This window comes from Naumovozyma castellii, chromosome 3, assembly GCF_000237345.1.
Source record: "Naumovozyma castellii chromosome 3, complete genome".
In the NCBI taxonomy this organism is placed as follows: domain Eukaryota; kingdom Fungi; phylum Ascomycota; class Saccharomycetes; order Saccharomycetales; family Saccharomycetaceae; genus Naumovozyma; species Naumovozyma castellii.
In genome coordinates this window covers 746,965-773,859 of record NC_016493.1, presented here as the reverse complement: position 1 = coordinate 773,859, position 26,895 = coordinate 746,965, and the positions used below count along the sequence as shown (strand labels likewise).

Genomic DNA, 26,895 nt, shown 5'->3' with positions numbered 1-26,895 from the left:
TATCATCAACAATTCTAAAACATATAAAAGAAAACGAATTCGAGAAACACTTTTTTTTATCGTTGATATCTTTTCCAATCCATCGCAGAATGTTCCAGTGTCAACTTGACAATGCGATCTGACGTGAAGAAAAAATCGTGATTGATGAACCACTCGACAAAGGGAGATCGAAACTTCATTCTTATAGAAGCATCACTGAATGATGATTAAGCTTTCTCAAATTAAGCAGGAAGAAAGACAATTGATCAAATGTACAAGGTTTGCACGCATATATAACGTGAACGATCGCTATGCCATCAAATCAATATCTACTGACTATGTGGTGGCGCCCCACAATCCAGAGAGAGAATTGGCAATATTACGCAAGTTAAGTGTGCTGGGAGAACCATACTTAATTCAACTATTGGATAGTAGGAAGGTGGGAGAGGAGATGGAATTATTGTTTCCGTTTTATTCATTGAATCTACATGATTTCATGATTTCATTCTATAACCCAGTGGATGGAGTCAAGAAAAGTAAGAAATTCAATCCTTATTATTCATTAAGTTCAAGTTCAGAGTGTTCTGATGGGAATGAGGAGAAAACAACATTCATCAATGATCTTGACGTTAATAGATATGCATACGATTTCTTTCATCAATTAGTGGCAGGAATTAATTCAATACATGAACAAAAAATTATTCATAGAGATATAAAACCACAGAATGTGATGCTTGAAATACATGATGATGGTTCAATTAGTCTGTTAATTACAGATTTTGGTATTTCATATGATCATGAAGCTCCTGCTGATAAATTACGAGAACCACCGCTGCAAAAAATTACAGATGTTTCTACCTCATTTTATAAATCACCAGAATTATTATTTGGGATTAAGAACTATGAGTTTGAAGTTGATATTTGGGCACTTCTGGTATTGCTTTCTCAATTCTTCCAAAAGGAGACCAATATTGAAAACTTTGTACCGTCCATGTTTGATGATGGTTCCGGAGTGTTGGATAGTGGTAGCGATATAAGATTAATTTTTTCAATTTTTGAAATGGTTGGGACTCCAGGTGTTAAGGACTGGCCCAAAGTTATTGAATATGGTTCCAAAGATGCCTTCGTTGGAATGTTCGGTGAAAAAGGTGATGGGCGATATATTCTACATGAATCCTTTGAAAACCAGAAAAGAAGGGTACTAAATGATTGGATGCCAAGATTGTATGAATTGAATAATGAAACACAGAAGAATACTTTAATTGACTGCATACTTGGCATGGTTCCATTTGCATCAGAACAAAGATGGAGTTCCAAACAATTGCTTGAAAGTCTATCGCAAGAAAAATAAAAATGAAAAGGCTTTTTATGAGTAATATTATCTATAATGTTGAATTATTTACTGAGTAAAGTATATATGTTATGAATGATATGATATACAGAGAGGAAATAGAAAAAATAACTTGTCTTGTCATGAATATAACAAAAATGGATCGTAATTTGTTGAAAATGTCGTTAAAGTAAAGAAAGGTTTCCTTACACAGCCAATGGATATTCACCAGCCCAATTGTAGATTTCTTGCTTCAAGTTGGTCAAGACATCAGAACCTTGATCAATCTTAGCTTTGAAATCCTTTAATTTGTTAGCATCCTTTGGCAAGTTTTGTTGAACATCCTTAGCGAATTGAACGGCTTGATCGATGTATTGAACAATTCTATGGAAATCCTCTTCACCCATACCTCTGGTGGTCATAGCTGGAGCACCAATACGAACACCACCTGGGACCAAAGCAGATTTATCGCCTGGGATAGAGTTTTTATTTAAGACCAAGTTGATCTTATCACAAACGTAATCGACACGAGCACCATCAATACCCTTTTCTCTTAGGGAAACCAAGACCATATGGGAGTCAGTACCATCAGAAACTAATCTGTAACCTAACTTCTTGAATTCTGATTCCAAAGCCTTAGCGTTCTTCAAGACTTGCAATTGGTATTCTTTAAATTCTGGGGAGGCGGCTTGCTTCAAAGCGGTAGCTAATGCAGCAATGGTATGGTTATGTGGACCACCTTGATGACCTGGGAAGACAGAGAAGTTAATTGGGTTTTCCAAATCGTAGTAAATTTCCTTACCAGTCTTGGCATTGACAGATCTAACACCTCTTCTGAAGAAGATCATGGCACCACGAGGACCTCTCAAAGATTTGTGAGTGGTGGTGGTAACAATATCAGCGTATTCAAATGGAGATGGGATAACGCCTGCAGCGACTAAACCAGAAATATGAGCAATATCGACCATTAAATAAGCACCACATTTGTCAGCAATTTCTCTCATTCTCTTGTAGTCAATCAAACGACAATAAGCAGAAGTACCAGCAACAAGGACCTTTGGTCTGTATAAGATGGCATTCTTTTCTAAAGTGTCGTAATCAATAATACCTGTTTCTGGGTTAACTCTGTATGGGAAAGATTCGAAATAAGTGGAAACGGCAGAGATAGATCTATGTTCAGTGGCATAACCATGAGACAAATGACCACCATCTGGTAAGTAAAGACCCATTAATCTTTCGTGAGGTCTCATGATAGCTTGGTAAACTTGTAAATTGGCTGGAGAACCAGATAAAGTTTGGACGTTAACACCCCATCTGTCAGGAGTAACGTTAAAGGCCTTAAGGGCTCTTTCTTGACATAATAATTCGATCTTGTCGATTTGTTCGTTACCACCGTAGTAACGAGCACCTGGATAACCTTCAGAATATTTGTTACATAATGGAGTTCCTAAGGCGTCAAAGACAGAAGTAGAGGTGAAATTTTCAGAGGCAATTAAATCGATGGAATGCTTTTGTCTTTCGACTTCAGCTTTGATGATGGATTCCAAAGCTGGATCAGTTTCACTTAAGTGAGACATGACCATTTTCTTGTGAGCATCAGATAGAGCGTAAACCATTGTAGTAGGGTATTTGATAAATTTAGGGTTGCTGGATTCTTTGGAAAGATTCTTGCTTTATTGTCAAGTAAGAGGGGGGGGAGAATAAGAATTTGGGAAAGTATCCTGTTAGTTAAGAAATTGTCAATTGAAAGATATTTATACTTGATGGATGTTAAGGGCAAGTTGTAACCTAGTCATGACAAAGGAAAATCGTAGATGATTAAGTTTCATGGGAATTTTTCACTTTTGGAAAATTGTGGCTTCTTCACGCGTTGGTTTGACTCTGTTCGTACGCGTTCCGGTTTTCCCTATGACTCTGTCTCTTTACTCTGTTAAAAGGAAGTCAATATCGAAGGAATACATCATCGATGAGATGATAGTTACTCCGAAAATAGAGATCGAATGGTGGTGACTCTGCCGTACCATGATTTGTAGAATATTATTACTTACTTACTTACATACTATTATTAATATTAAAAATGTCTATTGAGTCAATTATTCCTGTAGAGTGCTTTTCAATGCAGCATAACATTTGACAATATCTTCAGCATCCGAATTACAAACTGAATAACCCATGTGACCGATTCTAATATATTTGGATGCAATGCCTTTGTAAAGCCCTCCTGCAATGACGAAACCCTTAGATTTCATGGAAGATATGACTTGTGGTGGGTTATTCACATATATGGCGGTCAACCCATGGGCACTCACATCATTTTGAGGGTATTGGGAAACTAATTCCAATCCAAGTTCATTAGTTATCTTTGATTTAAACCAGTTGCTTTTTTCTTCATGCGTTTGTACTCTCTTATCTAATCCACCATCTTGTTCAAGTATTTCGTCCAATGCCACATCTAAAGAATTTATCAATTGCACTGGTGGAGTTGCAAAATAACTTGCTCTTCCCTCTTCAAAACCTTTCAAGATGGGGGACCATTTGATTAAAGAGCTGAAAAATGGCTTAACTGAGGCCTTGTTGTCCAAAGCGGTTTCTAAGGCACGTTCACTAATCATGGCAATACTTAAACCTGGTGGGGCACCAATAGCCTTTTGTGAAGCAGTTAAGCAAAAGTCAACCCCCCATTTATCAAATTCAAGAGTTTCACAACCAATGGAGCAAACACCATCTACGACGATTAACGAATCTGGGGAAACATCCCTCACTAATTTGCAAATACTTTCCACATCATTCAATACCCCGGTAGACGTATCCACTTGAGTCATGACCACCAATTTAAACTTATTTTCTTGTAATGTCTTTTTAATGAGGTTCAAATCAGGTATATCGCCCACGGGACCCCTTGATGTGGTGATATTAGCACCATACCCATTCAAACACTCTGCAAATTCATCACTGAAGAACCCGGTGGAAATCACGTAGATCTCGTCTTTGGGGGAGACCAAATTGGCACCCACCAAGTCGAACCCTAAGGTTCCAGAACCTGCCAAAACGATTGGTAGTCCCTTCTTGACATCAGCTTTGAATAACCGTCTTGTATTTTGCAGTACCCTTTGATAAATGGTTACAAACTCGGGACTTGTGTGGGAGAGTGATTGTATGGAGAGTGCGGATTGCACATGAGGGCTCAATCTTACAGGCCCGGGAATCAATAGTGTTGTTGCTTCTTGCGACATCTTGTATGATAGGTTTTTTGAATTTGCAATAAGGTTCTTGAACATTTGTTCGGATGACAAGATGCTTGTTTTTATAGTGTTTGTGGGAGGGAAATAACGGGTTTGGTAGTTCGAGGAAGTTTTGAAGTGTTTTGATTTGATGTTGGAGTTTGCGTCATTACGGAGATTGTCTTGGCGCAATGGAATGGAGTAGCGGGATAATAAGGTAATATTAAAAAGAAAACGATATATTAAGCAAAACAGAACGATTATAAAGTACAGTCTAGTGTATAAAAAATAAAAAATAAGAGTGATTCAAAGAGGAATGTCTAATTGGAAGAGAGAATGAGCATTTAAGACCTTCCATGGAGGTACGTTTGTTGGGGGGAAGACAACAGTTAGTATCAGATAGTCGCAGCCTTTTGAGCGCGCCAATGTCTGATTGATGAGCTATTGAATCCGTAACGACGTTACCAAAAAGCCAAGGAAAGGAAAGTAAAAGAGCCCAATTTCTATTCAAAAGTAAGACATAGTTTTAAAGCAGCAAAATGAATGATACAATGATCCGGTGGTAACCTACCAGAGGGATAATATTTATGAAGAAAGCAACGACAAATGGATATAGAAAAAAAAAAAAAATGCAATGATGGTTATCAAAATAATAATAATAATAATAATGAATAAGAAACGGTTTGTGTTCACATAGTGATGAAATCGTTTGGTTCAAACGTCATTAAACTTGACTGCGCTTCGGACAGTACAAGTGTATAGGATGATTGATTGAATAACAGAGAAAAAGGGTGTTTTTTTGAAGGAGAATTATAACCTCAGCCAGGAGAAATAAATAAGGTAGAATCAATGTGCGCATATCACTAGCAACCATATTTAAATTCGCTTCAAAAAAAAAAAACACGTAATTTTACTCTGCTACGAAAAAAAGCATGCTATAACTTATTCATAGGTTAGTAATCACTGCTGGATTACGCCAATTGTCAAGATCGTAGGAACCGTCGTTATTATTATTATTATTTGTTGAGAACATTGGCATTTTTGTTTTCGTTAATTCGTCCATGTCAATTACTCTTAAATGATCAGTGGTATCATATTGGTATTCATAAGCTGGTTCTAAAGCGTCCTTTAATAAAGAATCATTTCTATTCATTAATAGGTCCCAACTTCCATTCGAATCTTGCTTTTGTAAGGGAGAAGAATTAAAGGAGACGGAAGTAGAGATGTTGTTAGCAGATTTGTAGTAGCTTGTCTTTTCGAAAAACAATTCATCATCCATCGTTATGTTGGAAACGGGGGACATTACACTACATGGAGAATCTGAGTTGGAGTCTGATTGAGATTGAGATTGAGGGACACCACTTAATCTTGTATTTGCTTGTCTGGGAACCGTATCCGTAACGGAGGGAATCACTTGGAATTTGAAATCCGTTTCCAGTTCTTCATTCTTGACGTTAACAATGTCAAGATTACCTGCATCAGTAGTGTTAGATTTTTCCGAGGGAGAAGGTGAAGACGAAGAAGTGTTGAAAGTGGTTGCTGATGGAGTCACGTTAGAATTGAAATTGTTAACGAACTCCGTTTCGTCATCGGTATTCAAGATGGAATGATATTCTTCCATGAGAGAGACGCCCGCTTTGTCATTTCCTATCAATTGATACAATTGATCGTCGGTGATATGAGCGAGTATTCTTTCCATGATGCTGCATTTCTGTTCTAGGAATTTCAAATGCAACCTTTTCTTCTCCCTACTTTGATGAGCGGCTTTCCTATTTCTCAAGATTCTTTCGATTCTTCTCTGTTCCTTCTCTTCCTTTGTCTTGGCTCTCTTGCGAGGGGGCAGAGTGGATTTGAAATCGGTGGGGATCTCTACGGAGTCGTTGGGGGCAGGGGTGGAGGCTGAGGTATTAATATGGTTGGTGCTAGTGATACTCATGGTACGAAGTGCGTGCGATATTGATTACTGTTCTACGACAAGAGAAGGCGAAGACGAAAAGAGGTGGTGCTGGAACGGTTGAGGAAGCAAGGTCAATGTTGGCGCTTATATACACGAGCGGTCGAGTTGGGCTAAGTGTAGATCGCCCGACTAATTACTTACGTTTTGGGGATTCAGAGGGACGATTGAGTTGTGTAGCGTTGGTGAGACAGTAGTCGAAGTTTCAGCAGACTGCTGCTATTTCCAGCGCTGGCAGAGAAATCGCCGCAAGCGGATTCCAGCGGCGACTTTTGGTGGGTGCCTCGATTTGGCACGTAAGAGCCTCGGGAACGCAGCAGCAGATGCCGCGCCAGCCGCCCACGGGCAGCCACGACCGCCCACAGAGGCCGCCGCAGCACGGGGCAGGACCGCGCCCCCCTGAGCGTGGCATCTTGACTCGGTTCTGGAGAGTCAGAGAGATCCCCTACAAGCAGATCAATACATATTGTGTGTAACGCTAGCTTACGAGACGGGATCTTGAGGGAGGAGGTGATATTGTACACCTAGCAAGTCTCATCGCACTCGACTGGACCCTGAAGGTAACCTAATCTACATACTAGTGTTGACGATCCTTACCCTTTCCAGTAAGTCCTTCTTGCCCACTCGGGACGGTTCCTGCCACTAGACTCAACCATCTGGTCCAGATCCCGCTCTGCTTGCTCTTTAACGTGTCGAACACGTTAGCGCGAAGAAGTTCACGAAGGAAAAATGCTATTTCTCAACTAGGAAAAAAAAGTGAACTGGTACATGCAGGGATTTGCACAAACTCTGAATAGATATTAAGACAATTCGATTAGCAGAATTGAAGGCAAGCAATGCTGCCTGCGGGAGAGAGGGGAAAGCTGCTGCACTTTATATACTTTATATCTTCGTTATAGTTATGAGTTGGGGGAATGTATATTGCCATTAGCACAAGAATCGCTCAAACAAAAAAAAAAGATTTTTTGCCTTTTGCCTTTTTCTATTGTCCATCCATCGATGTCCTCTGTCGAATCTTGATTCACTGTCTTGTGTTTGAATTGAATTGAATCTCTCCCTTCGCAAGACATGGCACTACTTCACTACCAATTTTAAGGCCAAAATACACACTTATCCCTTGACAAGTCATCTAGCACTATTACAAGTAATATAATTAAGTAACACTGTCTACTATCTCGTGTGTAAACCACGTAAAAATGCACACACCCGTTACCCGGTACTCGCATCAATCAAGGGCCTACCTTTTAAATAAAAAAAACCTTAACTGAAATAAAATAAAATACAAACAGATGGCAACAAGGACAGGCAGCAACCAACAATATAATATTGATAACATTTTGGAAATTTAAAATTTTACTAGTCAGTTTTAAATTTATGGGCCCATAATACCCTATATAATCTCCATTAAACCGGATTATTCACCATCATTTACGACACACACGCACCCCAAAAAAAAACAAGAACAAACTAGTATCAAAATGTCTCTATCATCATCCATCGATGAAAACTTGGAAGATATGGACGTCCCCATTTCAAATTCAAAATCCAAATCCCTTCTAGTGCGACCCAAATCAAATACCCCTTCCTCCATACCTTCATCAGATTCACAATCACCCCCGCAAGTCACCGGTTCACCTAATTCAGCAGATTACGACAAGTATTTGGAATTAGCCACGGATAAGAACCCGAGCATGATCTTGGAACTGGATCTAGACGGTAATATCAAATACGTCTCCGCTCAATGGGATGAAGTGGTGGGAACACAACTACCAAATCACATCTCCGATCTCATTGTCGGATCAGAAACTGATAAACTGGTTTTCAATAAAGCTATGGATATGATGTTGTTGAATGATAACGTTAGTTACACAGTCACTTTTAACGTTTCCACCCAGAATCCGAATCCATCCGCAGATGTAATGACATTGGAAGCTTCAGGGATCCTTATACGAGATAATAAGACTCAATTGGCACAGTATTCCATGTGGATCATGAAACCTTATAACCCAGAATGGCACGCTAACCATCTGGATAGTGTCTTGCCCTCGGAATTGATTAAACGACTCGGCTTTGGTGCGGCTCTATTTGCAGATTATTTAAAGACTATTGAAAATGAAATGATATTTGATGAATCTGATGCTCCAGTGCCCAAGACTGAACTATGCCGTGTTTGTGAAACGTACGTCCCGGCATGGTGGTTGGAGACTCATTCACAAAGTTGCGTTTGTGAACATAGAATTCAATCACTTATTCAATTGTTACATGATAATTTGGTGGAACAATTGGATTTATTAAGCCGTCCAGAAAAAATTGAAGAATACAAGGGCATCCCCATTGAAGTGAAGTCGAAAGCTTTCTTAAAACTATCCTTGCAATCATTGAAAGAATTATGTGAAGTCGCCATAAATATAAATACAAGTGAAATGATTTCAAATTATGATACCACAAATTTAAAATATAATTTAACTCAAAATACAAATGATGGCGCCGTAACAAATCAATTCCCATCTTTACCAACAGAAAATTTCACAGATACATTCTACCAATTTTCACCAAGAACAACATCAAATATTCAAAATATTCAAACTTGGAAATTAGATTTCCCCAAGGATGATGAAGATCCAGGATTATCACTACTAATTCATGATACAATAGACCTGGCTAAGAGGAAAGTAGACGCAGTGTTGAGACTGGATAATGCAATGACATATTCTTTAAAGATTCAAAATGAAGTGAATAATTACGTCTTACAACTAATTAGAGAACAGATTGAAAATAACAGAATAAGTATTTCTCACACAATGGATTTCCCCTACGTTGGTTCCCCCATGCCATCTATTTCTAACTCTACATTTGCCAATACATCCGGGTCCGTGGCAACAATGACTAAAAATTTCGATACGGGATTAGGAATAAGTACTGCGCCGGAAAGTAACTCAAATCTATCATTTCAAAGTCCCGTCCCGAAATTAGCATCACCAAGACCACAACGAATAAATAGTGGTCTCTTTGCTGATGCATATTTAACAGCAGATAATATTCCAGAACCGAAAAGACATGATTCTCGAAATAGTCTTAACACTAACACATCCACTGATGATGTCGAAACAATGGGGAGTAGAACATCACGCTCCTTATCAAGATCTGTAACACCAAGACAACAAATGGATTTCCCCAATGAAGATTCAGAAAAGATACGACATGGGCATGAAGATAATAATAATAGCATAACAAGTACACCTCTTAATTCAAATGTTCCCATACCGACAAGTTATTCAACTTCTTCAAATTTAAATCCAAATAATAGTATTCTACCAAAACTAACAACTAGTATTTCTTTAACACCAAGAAGAGGTTCACCATTACCTGAAAATTTGGCAAGTTATAAAATGCAAAGAAATAATTCCAAGATGAGTCATGATAAATCTATAATGAATTCACCCATGGTAACGAATAAAGATTTCCTCACTCCAGAACAACATCCATCGTCATTATCATTTTCTAATCAGCCTTTATCTCCTCTTTTATTGGCCACAAATCAAACAAAGAATTTAACCCCAACTATTAAAGATTACACTATATTGAAACCAATTAGTAAAGGTGCGTATGGTAGTGTTTATCTGGCACGTAAAAAGATCACTGGTGATTATTTTGCAATTAAAGTCTTGAAAAAATCAGATATGATAGCCAAAAATCAAGTTACTAATGTAAAATCAGAGCGTGCAATTATGATGGTTCAGAGTGATAAACCCTATGTAGCTAGACTCTTTGCCACCTTCCAGAACAAAGAGAATTTATTTCTTGTTATGGAATATTTACCAGGTGGTGATTTAGCTACATTGATTAAAATGATGGGTTATCTACCTGATCAATGGGTAAAACAATATCTGACCGAAATTATAGTTGGAGTGGATGATATGCATCGAAATTGGATTATTCATCACGATTTGAAACCGGATAACTTGTTAATTGACAATTTAGGTCATGTCAAATTGACAGATTTTGGTTTGTCAAGAGCTGGTTTGATTCATAGACATAAATTCGTAGATCGAGTGAAAAGTTTGAGTCCATCAACAGAAATATTGAGCAACATAAAGGGTACAACAAATAACCAATTACAAAGTCCTGATAATCGTTCCAATAGTGGGAGCCATGAACATCCACTACTAACTAAACGATCATTGGAAGGTACTACTGCTGATGATCGTGGCATTCATATGAGTACACCAAAACCCATTATAGGACATTCAACGCCAACAATAGATACGGATCATAGCATAACTTCATCTTCTATAAAAAGAAGCGATTCACAACTTTCCGTCTCTACTTTAGATATTTCATATTCTGGTACACCTCTTTTACAAGGTAATGAATGGACCCCACAGCGTTTAAGAACTTCCTCACATACCAGTTCTGGATACACAGAGAGTAATTCACCTGCTTCAGATTTAGCATTGTTTCATCCTGACGATTCTAAGCAAGATAAGAAATTTTTTGGTACTCCTGACTACTTGGCACCAGAAACTATCGAAGGTACCGGGGAAGGAGATCAATGTGATTGGTGGTCAGTGGGATGCATCATGTTTGAACTTTTATTTGGTTATCCACCTTTCCATACAAACACACCCGAGGGTGTCTTTCGAAAGATTTTGTCAGGGAAAATTGAATGGCCACAATTTGATAGTATCGAGGAGGAACGCGAAATATTATCCCCAGAGGCTAAAGATTTAATAATGAAATTACTAGTGGTTGATCCCAGTAAAAGACTAGGTGCTAATGGTGCTGATGAAATCAAGCAACATCCATATTTCAAAGATGTTAATTGGGATCATGTTTATGACGAAGAGGCTTCTTTTGTTCCAACAGTAGAAAATCCTGAAGATACAGATTATTTTGACACTAGAGGTGCCGTGTTAGAAAATTTTGGTGATGATTACGAGGATAAAGAGATTCCTAAATATGATATTAGAGATGTCCCCGATATTCAAAAGACAGCACTCATGTCTCCTCTACTTGATGCCAAGACTGGAACACCAAAAAGATGGTCAAGTGTTCCTAATAACACTATTTTACATGATAGCAAGCTTCATACTCCAATAAATAAATTGAGTGTTTCCTCGCTATTAGGAACCGTTCCAAAGGAGGATTTGATCAAAAACTCACCTACAATCAAAGGTATTCCAGCAGCTATTCCACCGCATATGCGTGATAGAAGAGCAAGTAAATTAAATGAACCACAAACAGAATTTGGATCCTTTTATTTTAGAAACTTGTCTGCTTTAGACAAGGCCAACAAAGATGCCATTAATAGATTGAAGAATGAGCATATGATTGAATTTCCAAATTCTCATCGACGAACCTCTTCAACCTCCGTTATAAGTTCTCCTTCTGATGCAACAACTTCCAAATTAAGGGCTACAAAGTATTCCATTACAGGATCGCCAATTATTGGAGGTACAGCTAAAGCAACAGGAAGGTCTGACAGTTCATCCATACGATCCTTTTCACCAGAACGTGGTTTCAGTATTGACCCAACAAATGTTAATCGTTCAAGAAAGGGTAGTATCGGTGGATTAGTAAACAATAGTAACAATATGTTGCTCTTTAATGATTCAGATGTGCCAAAATTTAAATCTCCGCTATCACCATCTAATACAACGGCAAGTCTTGCGCCCTTATCATCTCATCCAAAACTACTTTCAAAAAGTATATTTCAAAGGGCAAACTCAAGTGAACTTTCAGTTGATGAGAGTGATCGTCTACAGGCTGTCGCTACAGTTAATTCTTTAAGATATAGAAGGGAAAGTGGTAGAGGAAGTTCAGGAGCTGGAATTGGCTCGACGGGAATCGGCTATCATATGGATATTCTCCTATGTGAACCCATCCCAATTCATAGGTATCGTATGAAGAAAGATTTGGAGAGTTTGGGTTGTACGGTTTTAACAGCTGGTGCTGCAGATGAATTAATAAGCAGAGCTGATGGACAGATAAAATTCGATCTGATAATGACTCCTCTACGATTACCCAAGGTTGGTTCATCTGATATTATCAAACTTTTGAAACGAGCAAACGGGGCTAATTCTACGACACCAATTGTTGCAGTAACAAACTACTACCAAGAAGCCATGGCCTCAGGTGTATTTGATGATGTTATGGAAAAACCAATATCTATTAAAGAATTACGAAAGCTGATAGCAAAATATGCACTAAAGAAAAGTCAACAAGAAGAAGATACTTTGTTTAGTGATTACGACGAAATACAAATGTCACATTAATAATAATGGATATGAACCCACTTACGGCATCGATATATTTTCCGGCATTACTGAACTTAGTTCTCTGGTCATTAATGTTACTCTGTAACTGAAAACTGATTGTCACGTGAAACGTCGCCAAAAAAATTGAAAAAATTTTCAAGAATTAATAGACGTTAAAGATACATAACTGGAAATTTATAGATTATTTAATATTGTAATATGTGCTTAGGTACTATCTATAGTCTCTGATTGAATTGCAAACTAAATCCTTAACCCAATTGAGCTTGTAATAGACAATTTTTTAAAATGCCTACCGTTTCCGTCAACAAACAGCAATTATTTGAACTTCTTGGGAAGCAATACACCAATGAGGAATTCGACGAGTTATGTTTCGAATTTGGTATTGAATTGGATGAAGACACTACCGAGGAAGCCTTGAAGAATAATGAAGAACCAGAGTTAAAGCTTGATATTGGTGCCAACCGTTATGATTTGCTATGTATTGAGGGTATTGCGCAATCGTTGAATGAATACTTAGGAAGAGCCGAAACCCCAAAGTATAAGTTATCCGCCCCAACTACTAAGTTGATCATTGATAAATCCACAGAACAAGTTAGACCCTTTGCTACAGGTGCTGTTTTAAGAAACATTAAATTCAATGAAAAGTCATATGCATCTTTCATTGCTTTGCAAGATAAACTTCATTCCAACGTTTGTAGAAATAGATCCTTAGTTGCAATGGGTACACATGATTTTGACACCATGCAAGGTCCAATTCATTACCGTGCTTTGGCTCCAAAGGATATTAAATTTGTCCCATTAAATCAAACCAAAGAATTCAATGGTGAAGAATTAATTGAATTTTACAAGAGTCCAGAACAAAAGAATAACATTGGTCGTTTCGTTCATATCATTGAAGATTCTCCAGTCTTCCCAGTTATCATGGATGATAACAATGTCGTTGGTTCTTTACCACCATTGATTAATTCTGAACATACCAAGATCTCTTTGAACACACGTAATGTCTTCATTGATATTACTGCTACTGACAGAACTAAGGCTGACATTGTCCTGAATATTTTGGTTTCAATGTTCTCTCGTTATTGTGATGAACCATTTACCGTAGAACCAATTGAAGTTGTTTCTGAACATAACGGTCAATCGCGTATGGCTCCAGACTTCAACCAAAGAAAGATGGATGTCTCCGTGGCTTACATTAATTCTGCTTTGGGTTTGGAACAAACTCCAGCCGAAATTATTGCATGTTTGAAGAAGATGTCATTATCTGCTGTTGCATCCGAGGATGGTAAGATTTTGCACGTGTCAATTCCAATTACAAGGACAGATATTCTACATCCTTGTGATATAATGGAAGACGCTGCAGTCGGGTACGGATTCAACAATCTACCAAAGGGTGAAAAACTATCGAACGCTAACTTCATTGCGTCAGCTTTACCTATTAATAAGATATCAGACATCTTCAGAATCGCATCATCTCAAGCTTCATGGCTGGAAGTCTTGCCATTGACATTATGTTCCCACGACGAAAACTTCAAATTCTTAAGAACTACAGATGATAACACCAAAGCAGTTAAATTGGCTAACCCAAAGACTCTTGAATATCAAGTGGTTAGAACTACACTACTTCCAGGTATTTTGAAGACTGTTAAAGAGAATAGAAAACATTCATTGCCAATCAAGGTATTCGAAACAGGCGATGTTGTGTTCAAGAATGAAGCATTGGAAAGAAAAGCATACAATGAACGTCACTGGGCCGCCGTTTACGTCGGAAAGAACTCTGGTTTCGAAATTATCCAAGGTCTATTGGGTAAAATAATGCAAACCTTTAGAACTAACTGGATTGCTGATTTTGGTGCCGCTTCTTCAGGTAGAGGGTACTGGATACAACAAGATGATTCTTTGACTACCTATTTCCCTGGCAGAGGTGCCAAGGTCGTTTTCAGAAGTAAAGAAGGTGCCGAACCACAAGTAATTGGTCAACTAGGTGTATTACATCCAGAGGTTATGAACAACTTCGATCTTCCATATGCCGCTTCATTCGTTGAATTAAACTCAGAAGTCTTCTTGTGATTAATCTGAAAAACTTTTTCTTTGTAATAAGTAATGGATATTATATATCGATATAGAATTTACGTATGTAACTTATGTTAATGTTTTATTTTTTCTTTAAACGTTTATATGCAGTTTGGGTATATAATAATAGTAAGTTATTGTACCTAATGTGAGTATTTTTAAATGCTTGAGATGAGTGTAATCACTTTCTCAGGATATTCAATTGATGTCATCAGGAAATGCAAATTCCATTTTCTTCTTCTTACTGTATAGCTCATCATCTTCTGGTAATATTGTTCTACCAGCGCCAAGAAGCTGGAAATTGTTTTGGGGTTTCGGTGTGCTTGGTGTGCCCTGCCTTGTAGGTTCTTCTTCTACCTTTACAGTATGTGTATCTGCTTCATCATGTTGTGCTGCCGTTTCGGGTTCAGTGTTCTCTTTAAGTGCATTTTCATGCATAGCAGCCTTTAGTAATTCCAATTCATGCATTAGTGCCCCATGATCTACAAGGGCACCATCTTTCTTTTTTGGTTTTGGAGTCTCTGACTCAGTTAAAATATCACTTTCTTTAGTTTCTTCCACAGCTTCTTCCACCATAACTTGCCATTTTGATTTCTTCGGCTTTAACCATTTTGGAACCCAACCACTACTGTGCTTCTTCCTTTCTGATAACTTTTTCTGAGCAGCATCTACATCATGAACCAACTTTCTTTGTCGTTGGAATTCCTCGGGGTCCATTAGTTCCTCAATTTCCACAAATGTGTCTCCAAGTACGGCTATTCCCATCTCCTTCAATAATTTTGGCATGTTTTGACGATATGCCATATGACCATCTACGAGTTCAGTACAATTGAAGTTTTCAATACCTTCGATACCTTCAATAGGTGATATACCCATAACTGCACTAAATCCCCCAGCAGTTGCACGAAACAAATATGCCAAAACCCAATCCTTATCAGAATATCCATTGACAAATCTTCCACTTACCACAGATCTTGCCATTACTAGATGTTCTTTCTTTCTGACAACAGGAGTACCGAAGATAAACACATTTTCAATAAGGCCAAGTGCTTTCTTTTTACATAGTTCGATCAAGCACGAATAAATCACTCTTGCACCTAATGAAAACCCGACGAGAGTAACAGGACGTTCACCAAGGTTCCTCGTCATTAATGTATCAGCCAAGATGAGGCCGGCTGCCCAAGCTCTATCTAGTGAAACATTCCATGGATTATCCAAAATATACCCTAACTTCGAAAGAGCCATTGGCCATTGAATGGCGGACATGAAAGCTGTTAAAATGGTTGCACCAAGCACTTGTTGGATGGTCTGTGTAAAAACTTCACTTGCAACAATGTTGATTGTTTGACCAGTAGATTTCAACATTTCTGGTTCCCAATATAAAGAATATAAATCACCTTCTACAGGGTCAACCGTTGAAAACGGAAGCCTGACATCATCCTCGTTACCGATAATCCATCCAGAGACACTAATAATCAAATTTACTCGACGGTTATTATGGAGAGGACGAAACTCGAATGTTCTAACACTCCCCATTCTCTTGGACATACCTCTTGCACCAATATTTGCACCAATAGCAGTACTTGATAATGCAACAACAGTGGTCCCACCTACCCCTGTCAGAAACCCTGTTGCACCTGTAAGACCAACAGTTGATAGACCTGCGGCAATACCAGCACCAATCACGGGTGCTAAAAGACCACCACTTAAACCTAGTACCAAAGATCCCCCTACCATTGCTAGGCCAACATAATACATTTTTCTTCTCCTCTTCTTTTTTCTTCTTGCCTTCATATGATCGGTTTCGTTCCAAACTTGGTCATCTGTAGATTGCTCCATATCTAAGGAATCTGTAACACGTTTTTCGAATTCACATATTTCCATCTTGGTTACATTGAGTGCTTCTGCAAATTTAATCAATAGAGTACGTGAACGAGAATCATAATTTGATCCCTGTAATAAGATTAAAAACAAATCACATATTATTGTCCATGCAATGTCCACTGAAAGTTTACTTTTATCCTTGATGGCATTAGGGTCTATAATTTTTGTTGGTGCCAACATAGTATCGTCATCATTAACTGAAGGTTCCTTAAATTGGTCTTTCACTTCTACTCCTTCTGATGTGCTTGCAAGAGTGGAGTCTCCTATACTTTCTAGCTCATTTACCGTTTTATCTTGCTCCATCTCTTCTAACTTTTTGTCAGGTTCTTGATCTTCTTTTTTGTCTTTTTCGTTATCCACACCAGACTTGTTTTCAGAGGACGTATCTTCGAATGGGTTATCTATATTCTGTGTGGTTTTCAGGCATTTACACAAGTCTTCAACTTTAATCTTGTGTAAAGACAAACGTTCTATCATATCTATTTCTTCTTCTGATACACCGAGATGGTCATATACTCTTGACAATACTACGGTCTTCCAAGCAGCCATATCCTTCTGAGTAAACTGTAGTCTATGAGCCAATTTTTTATGAGCTTTTATGTCGATGCATAAACATAATGTTGCTAAATCTGTACACATTTGGTTTGCTATCACGTTTACTGCTCCTAAATATGCAAATTTCTCCTGATCAGTCAATAAATTTTTCGTTATGCTTAATTGTGAATCAGGGTTTAGATCATCGGTAGGTTCTATATCATCTTCGAATTCGTCATAATTTTCGTCTTCCTCGTCTATTATATCAGGGATATCGGGGGAGGATGTATTACTTAAATGTGAATCCGTAGAATTGTTCAGTTTCTTTAGTTTCTTATGATCGAATAAAAAATCTGTCTTTTTATTTGATAAATATGAACGTTGAGCTTGTGTTTCTTCGGCAACTTTGGTATAGTCAAAAGTATGATCTTTTTTCTTTTTAATATTCGAATTTGTCAATGTCAGTTGATCTTGAGAGGAGTTTAATGATGTGCTAGAGTATGGTTTCAACTCTAATTCACCTTTTTGATTATAAACATTGTACGATGCAATGGTAGGCATTGTTTGCCATTCAGTCGAGTCTGAATCAGAATCTGAGTCTAAAACATCCTTTTCATCCTTTCGTATTCCTACTTGCTGTTCAGCAGCGATGGCATCGGTTTCTTGATGGACTCCACTGTGATCCTTCGTTTCCAAGGCATCTATGCTTGCAGTGTTCGTTGTAGTCAAGGGATTTTCAGAGTCTGAAATTATGCTCTCAGGTGCAGTGCTGCTGACCTGAGGAGCTATCGTCGGTTCCGAAGGTGAGACGCCAGGACTATGGAATTGTGGGGTACTACTCAAGTCATTATCTTCCGGAGAGTCGTCCTTAGGAAGTGAGTCTTTAGGAAGCGAGTTTTTAGTTTTCTCCTCTTTCAAGTATTTAGAAATCCTCAATCCTTTCAGCGGTATTCCCAAATCATCTTCTGAGTCTGACATGCTGGTGATTATCTGTTCGATTACCTTATTTCGATTCGACTGTTTAGAAAAAGTGCACAAATAGAAAAGAAATGTTTCAAATAGAAGAAGCCTCTTAGCTATCTTAATCTGTAGATATAAGATTTGTATTAGAAAAGCCAGTATGCCTTCTTTTTCGGTTGTTTTATCTCTATCATCAACACTATCCTCTGTGTCAAATGCTGTTTTACATTCGTATATCATATTAGGGCTAGATATACTAAGTTAGGGCTTCAAAATTTCTTTGACTGTTCTGCATCCGAACATCTTTTGTTTTTCAAATTTTTTTAAAAAAAAAAAAAAAAAAAAAATTTGTTTTAGAATTTTCAAACGAGAAAATCGGGAAACAAGATCTCAAATCTGGGAATGGCGGTTAACAAATTCAAGATGTTCAAGATTTGAGAACAACATTTTGGAACAAGAAGGTAAAGTTAAACAACCCAACCAAACAAAGAAACAATACTCCAAAAATGGCTCCAAACGTACGTCGTCAATTAACATAGTTACATTTTAGTCTATTTCTGGTTAACATGAACATAAAAACCGAAATTCCAAATTGATTGATTGGCAAAAGTCGTCATCCCTGACATATTGTAATAGTAATTTGGCCTACGTCAAATTTGCTTATAAGCTATGCTGTATTTTAAAAATTCACATATATTGTGATTGTTAATAGCAGTAGGCAAAATATTGTAACTTCCCAGGATGTATAGCATCGTTACTAACAATTAACATTTTTATTATTTCTAGACTTCAAGAAAACAAAAGATTGTCAAGACTTTTACCGTTGATGTATCATCACCAACTGAGAATGGTGTCTTTGACCCATCCTCCTACGCCAAATATTTGATTGATCACATCAAGGTTGAAGGTTCTGTCGGTAATTTGGGCAACGCCATTACCGTTTCTGAGGACGGTTCTATTGTGACTATTGTCTCAACTACCAAATTTTCAGGTAAATACTTGAAGTATTTGACCAAGAAATATTTGAAGAAGAACCAATTAAGAGACTGGATCAGATTCATCTCTACGAAGACTAATTCTTATAAGTTGTCCTTCTACCAAGTTACACCTGAAGAAGGTGAAGACGAAGAGGAAGAAGTTGATGCTGAGTAGATTATTTGATTTATTTTCTTTTCTTCTCTCGCATTCATGACATCATATTAGGTTATATTCTTTCTGTACAATATTTAATCAATTAATTAGTTTTACAATAAACTGTTGCTTTTCTTATTTTCTGTGAGTCGGTATATGTAAACAGAATAATATAAACAGTGTGGAATATCTACTGGATAAGGTGATAAACTAACACTAGTTTGCCAAACTCAAACCAAAATTGGGAATATAATTTATTTAGTTAACATCTAGAACGGCATAATTTTAATAATGCTCTCTCTTATTTTCAGAGCATAAGCACTGTTACTATTAAATCTTATCTTGTGGAGCAATAGTAGATCTGTTTTGTTCCGTCAGGTTGAAAATATACAATATTTTTTTTCCTCTCTTTTTCTATATATTATGTAATTAGAATATACCTAAACTAATGTTAACATTCTTTCAGTTTATCCCCTTTTTATATCCTTCTTCATTTGATTAAAAATATTATCATAGCGTATGAAGCAGATGTATTCAGACGTAGTCGGATGAACCTCATCATAATTTTTTCTAAAATATTCAATAACTTTTCCATCAAATTTTAGAGCTTTTTTTCACTGTTTGGGATTTTTTTTGCTCACAATAAACTTATCCTATGCATCTATATAATATTTGAACCGAGCAGTTGTTTCTTAGATTATGTAATCAAATTTATATACAGTTTAGAACAAGACACTTACAAATGGCAAGATGAAAGAGTAGAACGTATAAAACTAAAATTCCTAGGTATATTTACAGAATTTCTTGATAGTTTTAAATTTTATTTTCGTTTTTATTCGTTATATATGGATCGTAAAAAAAATCATTAATTTCATTTCCTATTCAGCTATTCAAAAATTCTTTTTAAAATAAATAAAATTTGAAAACTTGCTTTATCACTAAATATCATCTCCATAAGAAAAAGGGAAGATTCCTGAAATGGGGAAGTCTCTAATTTGTTTATGATCAAGACTTTCATATTATTTCATTTTTCGGTCACGTGATTTTTAGTGGAAATGCCGAATATTTGATCTGTTTGAAAAATATTAAGAATTCACAACAATCTCATTGATTAATCAACAGTTTCCAAGGGTTACAACTAACTGATCTAACAATCTTATATTGGTACCACCATTACGAAACACACATCCCAACAGCTCTAATGTCATTTTTCAACTTTAAGTATGTTAATTTGATCTAACTCAAGGATAAACAGGAAACTATCAGAAAGGAAATCAGATTTACTAACAGAAAATGAATACTATTTAATGTAATCATGTTTTCACTTCAGAGGATTTGGAAGAAACTCCAAGAAGAATAAGAATCAAACTCATCCACTTGCAGCCCCAACTCCACCAGTAATGAATACAATATATTCAAGTCCACATAACAGTAATTCTAAATTATCACTACGAAAAATGCAATCACCAAAGAGACATTCGCAAAGCAGTTCCATTGTACAACAACAATCTACCTCACAACAAACGCAAATACCGCAACAGGAAAGACCTGAATCCCAACAGATCATGTTTCTTAGTGAACCATTTGTAAGGACGGCGCTGGTAAAGGGTTCATATAAGACAATTGTGCAATTGCCTAAATATGTAGACGTTGGGGAATGGATAGCATTAAATGTGTTTGAATTTTTCACTAATTTAAATCAATTTTATGGTGTAATAGCAGAATATGTGACCCCAGATGCGTACCCAACAATGAATGCCGGCCCTCATGCTGATTATTTATGGTTAGATGCCAATAATAGGCAGGTCTCTCTACCGGCCAGTCAATATATTGACTTGGCATTGACATGGATTAATAATAAAGTTAATGACAAGAACTTATTCCCAACGAAAAATGGTATCCCATTTCCTCAAGTATTTCTAAGAGATGTACAAAGAATAATGGTACAGATGTTTAGGATATTTGCACATATCTATCATCATCATTTCGATAAAATTGTTCATTTATCGTTGGAGGCACATTGGAATTCATTCTTTGCTCATTTCATTAGTTTTTCAAAGGAATTCAAAATAATCGATAGGAAAGAGATGGCACCTTTATTGCCATTGATTGAAAGTTTTGAAAAACAAGGCAAAATTATTTATACTTAGATTTCATACATAAATTATAAAAAGAATAAAATAACGGTTTCTTGTTTAATAAAATTAAAAAGATTTATCAATTATGGGGTATACTAAAATATATACAAAAAAACGTACACACATACGTTATTATTTACATGATGTGTGAGTACGCGTTATGGTTTAATGCTTGTTTATAATATAATCATGAGAAAAAGTACTTACTTGATCTCACTGTCTCTACGTCAAACTCACCCTTTGGTGGAATGTCTGGTAATCTCAATGGTACAATGACCAATAATGACACGCTATCTTTAGCAGCCTTCAAGACCTCAATATTTTCTGTATTTTCCACCAATGATACACTGGTAGTCATAGAGGAGCCTGTTTCTCTGTCAGTGGCACTTTCTGAGTTTAGTAACTCTTGTCTTTTCCTTTCATATTGGATTTCATCAGCTAAGGTAGCTGGTCTGCCCAACTTCTTGCTTAGTTTCTTTCTGAAGTTCATGACATTAATACCAAGATCACTATTTTTATCAATTTTGACAATTTGAACGTAATTCTTATAACGTTCGTCAAATTCATTTTTCAGTCTTTCAATCAAATCCACTTTATGCAAATCAATAAATTGTTCTCTCAAATAAACACTCATCTTATCAATATCACAGGCATGTGTCCAATATGAATCGTGAACAGATGCAAATTCTAATCCATTAGCTCTGCATTGAATGGCAGATAACAGCATGTGAGAAGCATCTAATGAATGAATGAAATTAGGTGGGAAACCAGCTTTTTGTCTCCTTGCATTCACACCGTTAACTGCAAATGGATCGCTAATAAAGACTGTTTGTAGATTCGTCATCACTTGCTTTTTGCTTGCTTCACGGTATGGTTGAACGATAGGTAGGCCTAATGGCGTCGTCCATATAACTGAAGACATGAAATCGGGCTTGTCACCATTCTTGAATGCTTTACCATCAACATCTAGCCTAATCGACTTAGTAATCCTGTTAGCACATTCACCTAACCAATCTTGAATCAAATGGGCGCTGTGGAATAATTCGCGGATTGTGGCAAATACATGAGAGGTCAGATATTTGGATAAATCAAAACATTCCTTACGATCCGGGAAAAACTTCGATAATTGCTTCTCAATTTGAAAAGTAGCCCCAACATAAGTAACACCGTAGACATTTGTCATAACAGGCTGTTTAACCACTTTTCTGCTTATCTTGTCAACAAGAATTTTAGCCTTTGCATCTCCTTGAAGGGCGGCTTTTTCTAACCTTTTCGTCACAAGTCTTGCAACATGAGCGTAAACATCTTGTGGTCTATCGTGTGGAATTAAATTAACTTGCTCTGCTCCTTCAACATCACCACCTAATGCGGCATAATGCTGTAACCCGTTGCAAGTACCATCCTGATGCACTGGTTGATGCGATATAAACTCTTCTGGGTTGTCTAATTTCAGTGCTTCAGTTAACTCTATACAGGTTGCAAGACATTGCCATGGTTTATCTGCATCTTTCCACCACTTACCGGTAGTTAGGGGATTTTCAGCAGATTCTTTAATCTCTTGCAAATGATCTTCCACAAATCTTACTCTTTCATCGAATGGTGCCTTATCCATACCATATAAATTAGATAAATGGATCTTCAACCAGACAAGTCCATGGGGGCCTAACTTCTTACCTTTCCAGAAGATTAATAGTCCACGACTCAAATCATTACCAAGATGATTAAAATGAGGAGACAATGGGTATGCACGACCCCTGAAGTCCAAATTATGAGGAAAATAAAACTTTTCACCAAGGAATGCTCTTGCGATTTCTAACTTATAATTAGTATCACATCTAACTGATCTATTTTTAGAAATCTTATTGGCTAATTCTTTATTTTGTAATTTCCATTTTCTAAATTCAGATGGATCAGAATCTCTTGGTGGTGGAGGTAACAAGTTCATATCGTGTTGTATTTCAGGAATTTCCAAAAATTCATCTCCCGTATTCCAAACCTGTGAAATAACATCGAAGACTTTTTTATTAATGGTCCATGCAGTTTCACCTAATGCATTTAAACCAGTATACACATCGGGAATAACATCTGCATCAGAGACCGCTTTCAAGTATGCTAATTGTTCTGGCGATTCCTTTGATCTAATTAATGTTGATTGTGAATAGAAATAACCACCTGACCTCCAATTCCTCCAGGGCCTTGGTTTAACTAACATCGGTAATAATTGAGGTTGGACTGACGCAATCAATCTTTCACCATTCAATTGATTTATTAATGAACGATGGATTTTGATGACACCTAATTTAGAACCTTTACAATATTGGTAACCGTGTGAAAATGCAGGAGCTTTACCATAAACTTCTTGTTTTGTCACTGGATCAAACCCCTTCACATCCACCTTAGCCACATGAATTAAAGTAGATATTAAAGTAGATCCGATCTTAGCACGAATGGCTTGAGGCCACACAATTTTGGATTGTTCCACTTGGTTCGATCTAAATGATTGTCTAGCCCTTTGAACCAATTTTTTGAACTCTGGAGATTTCTTATTCACTTCTTTAAAGATGTTAGATTCACTTTTCAATAATTGTTCTGATCTAAATTCCATTTCGATGGCTTTCCCCACTGAAATAACAGCTCTTGCAGTTCTCATTCCCTCTATGACTCCACCAGTGGAGTTTAGCTTTAATAATTCTAAGATAGCAATGACACACATCTTTTCTGGGTTAACTAGAAGCAAATAAGGAGCACTAAGAGAATCTGAACCTTTCTTGGCAGCGCACTTCGGTGGTTTGTTTGATGATGACGACGTCATTGCACCGATTGATTCCTCGGCCTTCTTTATTTCTTCTTTCACTAGAGGTAGCATATCGTTATACCATTCCCATAATTTAGCGTTCAACCTTTTCTGGATAGATATATCACCTCTTTCCTTTGCATCTTCGAAATCGTGTTTCCAACGTTCCCTTGCGGCATCTGCAGCTCTACTTTCTAGTGCTCTTTGTCTATCTTGATTAAAATCGTTCAATATATTCTCAAAAGTTTCTCTTTCTTCATCATTTTTCAAAGTTTTAAAAATTTCGAAAAAATCAAGTAATTTATCATTATTATCCATGTTTAAAATATTCTTATCAGCATCGAAACTAAAATTTTTCACACTTTCACGTTGTCTTTCATTCAATGAAAGTCCCAACAATGCATGCCTAATCACTTTCATTCCAATTGTATTTACAGCTCTCAATTCCTTCACGTCCTTCTCCAACGGTTGTATTTCACCATCCAAACTAACATGTTCCTGCTTGGGTGCTGCTTCCATCTCTGTCATTGCATCTAGCGGCACGGTGGTAGCAGCAGTAACAGCAGATTCAGTTTCAGTGGCGGTCTCAATTTCCTGTGGTAGTACATCATCCATACTTTCTTGAGATCTCTGCAATTCTAAATTCCTCAACATGGATCTTATAGACTCAGGAACTTCATTCAAACTCACTACACCATAATCGAAATACAACTTCTCAAAATCCTTTAAGGGTAACACGTCTAAGTTCTTATAAATTTCCCTTGTTCCATTCAAACTCATTCTGATAAAGGTATTAATCTGTCCGGCAGCTACTCTCGTCCCCTGATTGTTCTTCAAAGAATGATGAATCAAGATCGCCAGCGTCCTCTCATTATACTGCACATCAGGGAAATGACCCTGTAAGTCTTTCATGAGCACTGCCGCCAAGTCGTGAGTGGTACCGATCTCGCTCAGCCGTCTCAAGTACAAATTGTAGTCGTCTATGAAGAAGCGTCTGTGAGAATCAATGAGGTATAGGGACCCGAGGATCGAGAATGCACGTTCCATGTAGTTCGATTGCAAGCAGGCCTCCAGGAGGGACCAAAGCTGCATTATGTCTCTCTTCTCGGTGGTGGCCCTTATTGCGGTGGCGTGTGATCTGTTGAATGTGTCTAGTGCCATGCTTGCTTGAGCGGCAGTTCTAAAGAAGTCAGATGCAGAGGTGGTGGAGGTAGCATTTGTAGAAGTGTGAGTGCGTGGTGTGAGGATCGTAGCAGGAGAATCATTTGTATTTGATATGGCTGATAAGTTTTGCAATTTGGAGCCCTTTGTCGAGATTAATCTCTTTGTTTGGCTTGTGAGTTTAAGAGAAACTCTCGTTATAGGTCTCAGCATTTGTTTAGCAAGTGGCAGTAGAGAGAACTATGAAAAGATGAAGCTTACCTACCTAGCTATTTGTCCTGTTGTTTGCCTTGATCTTTGGTGGATATACTTGACAGGACATGGCCATTAAACGTTATAAACCAATAAAACCGAACTAGGGCTTAAGTTTATAGGTCTTAAAACAAAATTAGGACTTATATCTTAGGGTTAAATTATATTGTATTACCCTGATCTATCCGGGTAGCGTTTTTGTTTTTGTAGTCTATCTTTTCTGTATTGAAGGAGAACAAGTTGACATTTATGGAAGGATTGGTTGAAGAACGGTCGAACACACTGTCTTAGACTTTTAAAGCATAGAGAGAAGCCAAGCAGGGACCCAATTTACAAGCACATATACAAAGAACACAATACAATACAAATGAACAGTGAATACGATTACCTTTTCAAGTTATTATTGATCGGTAATTCCGGTGTGGGTAAATCATGTCTATTATTGAGGTTTTCCGACGATACATACACGAACGATTACATTTCCACCATTGGTGTTGACTTCAAGATCAAAACGGTGGAATTAGACGGTAAGACTGTCAAATTACAAATTTGGGATACTGCTGGACAAGAAAGATTCAGAACGATCACGTCATCATATTATCGTGGATCACACGGGATCATTATCGTGTACGATGTGACCGATCAGGACTCGTTCAATGGTGTCAAGATGTGGTTACAAGAGATTGATCGTTATGCTACATCCACCGTGTTGAAGTTATTGGTGGGGAACAAGTGTGATTTAACTGATAAAAGAGTGGTAGAATACGATGTGGCCAAGGAATTCGCCGATGCAAACAAGATGCCGTTCTTGGAGACTAGCGCATTGAACTCGACAAACGTAGAGGAAGCATTCTTGACCATGGCCAGACAGATCAAGGAAAGCATGAGTCAACAGAAGATGGAGGATGGTGGTGCCAATGGCGGCAACAAGAACCCCGACGGTGGCAACAACGTGAACCTTGCCGGTCAGAGTTTGACGAACGGGGGTAGCAGCTGTTGTTAGAGCACCTCAGGGTCTAGTCTAGTCCAGTATAGTACGTATGGTATAGTATAGTAAGTATAATTAGTTGATCTGTCGTGTTGCACGGCGGGGACGCCTCCTTTAATTGATATTTTTTGCGTCGTGTCATTTTTCGTCGCGTTTCTTTCTGCTGCGTTCTCCTTTTTTTATTTAAGCTCTCAGTGGTATGGGTCTGTTTTTTCACT

At 37.4% G+C, this 26,895-nt stretch overlaps 11 protein-coding genes across 11 annotated transcripts; 6 read left to right on the top strand and 5 right to left on the bottom strand.

Moving 5' to 3' along the window:
- Positions 1-199: 199 nt before the first annotated feature.
- Positions 200-1,330, top strand: CAK1 (cyclin-dependent protein kinase-activating kinase CAK1; the record flags this gene model as incomplete). Its single annotated transcript, XM_003675688.1, has 1 exon — positions 200-1,330. One exon carries the CDS (start codon positions 200-202, stop codon positions 1,328-1,330), a length of 1,131 nt encoding a protein of 376 aa, XP_003675736.1.
- A 185-nt stretch (positions 1,331-1,515) lies between these two features.
- On the bottom strand, positions 1,516-2,925 carry SHM2 (glycine hydroxymethyltransferase SHM2; the record flags this gene model as incomplete). The annotated part of the gene is made up of 1 exon (XM_003675687.1): positions 1,516-2,925. The coding sequence occupies one exon, from the start codon at positions 2,923-2,925 to the stop codon at positions 1,516-1,518; it is 1,410 nt and encodes a 469-aa protein (XP_003675735.1).
- Positions 2,926-3,402: 477 nt separating this feature from the next.
- Positions 3,403-4,587, bottom strand: AGX1 (alanine--glyoxylate transaminase; the record flags this gene model as incomplete). Its single annotated transcript, XM_003675686.1, has 1 exon — positions 3,403-4,587. The coding sequence occupies one exon, from the start codon at positions 4,585-4,587 to the stop codon at positions 3,403-3,405; it is 1,185 nt and encodes a 394-aa protein (XP_003675734.1).
- Positions 4,588-5,476: 889 nt separating this feature from the next.
- Positions 5,477-6,466, bottom strand: HAC1 (transcription factor HAC1; the record flags this gene model as incomplete). Its single annotated transcript, XM_003675685.1, has 1 exon — positions 5,477-6,466. One exon carries the CDS (start codon positions 6,464-6,466, stop codon positions 5,477-5,479), a length of 990 nt encoding a protein of 329 aa, XP_003675733.1.
- A 1,496-nt stretch (positions 6,467-7,962) lies between these two features.
- RIM15 (protein kinase RIM15) lies at positions 7,963-12,759 on the top strand (the record flags this gene model as incomplete). Its single annotated transcript, XM_003675684.1, has 1 exon — positions 7,963-12,759. One exon carries the CDS (start codon positions 7,963-7,965, stop codon positions 12,757-12,759), a length of 4,797 nt encoding a protein of 1,598 aa, XP_003675732.1.
- A 288-nt stretch (positions 12,760-13,047) lies between these two features.
- Positions 13,048-14,832, top strand: FRS1 (phenylalanine--tRNA ligase subunit beta; the record flags this gene model as incomplete). Its single annotated transcript, XM_003675683.1, has 1 exon — positions 13,048-14,832. One exon carries the CDS (start codon positions 13,048-13,050, stop codon positions 14,830-14,832), a length of 1,785 nt encoding a protein of 594 aa, XP_003675731.1.
- A 201-nt stretch (positions 14,833-15,033) lies between these two features.
- On the bottom strand, positions 15,034-18,453 carry MIL1 (Mil1p; the record flags this gene model as incomplete). The annotated part of the gene is made up of 1 exon (XM_003675682.1): positions 15,034-18,453. The coding sequence occupies one exon, from the start codon at positions 18,451-18,453 to the stop codon at positions 15,034-15,036; it is 3,420 nt and encodes a 1,139-aa protein (XP_003675730.1).
- Positions 18,454-18,719: 266 nt separating this feature from the next.
- RPL22B (60S ribosomal protein eL22) lies at positions 18,720-19,365 on the top strand (the record flags this gene model as incomplete). Its single annotated transcript, XM_003675681.1, has 2 exons — positions 18,720-18,731; positions 19,000-19,365. 2 exons carry the CDS (start codon positions 18,720-18,722, stop codon positions 19,363-19,365), a joined length of 378 nt encoding a protein of 125 aa, XP_003675729.1.
- Positions 19,366-20,545: 1,180 nt separating this feature from the next.
- MOB2 (Mob2p) lies at positions 20,546-21,494 on the top strand (the record flags this gene model as incomplete). The annotated part of the gene is made up of 2 exons (XM_003675680.1): positions 20,546-20,565; positions 20,675-21,494. The coding sequence occupies 2 exons, from the start codon at positions 20,546-20,548 to the stop codon at positions 21,492-21,494; spliced, it is 840 nt and encodes a 279-aa protein (XP_003675728.1).
- A 175-nt stretch (positions 21,495-21,669) lies between these two features.
- On the bottom strand, positions 21,670-25,650 carry RPO41 (DNA-directed RNA polymerase; the record flags this gene model as incomplete). Its single annotated transcript, XM_003675679.1, has 1 exon — positions 21,670-25,650. One exon carries the CDS (start codon positions 25,648-25,650, stop codon positions 21,670-21,672), a length of 3,981 nt encoding a protein of 1,326 aa, XP_003675727.1.
- A 406-nt stretch (positions 25,651-26,056) lies between these two features.
- Positions 26,057-26,692, top strand: YPT1 (Rab family GTPase YPT1; the record flags this gene model as incomplete). The annotated part of the gene is made up of 1 exon (XM_003675678.1): positions 26,057-26,692. One exon carries the CDS (start codon positions 26,057-26,059, stop codon positions 26,690-26,692), a length of 636 nt encoding a protein of 211 aa, XP_003675726.1.
- Positions 26,693-26,895: the final 203 nt, after the last annotated feature.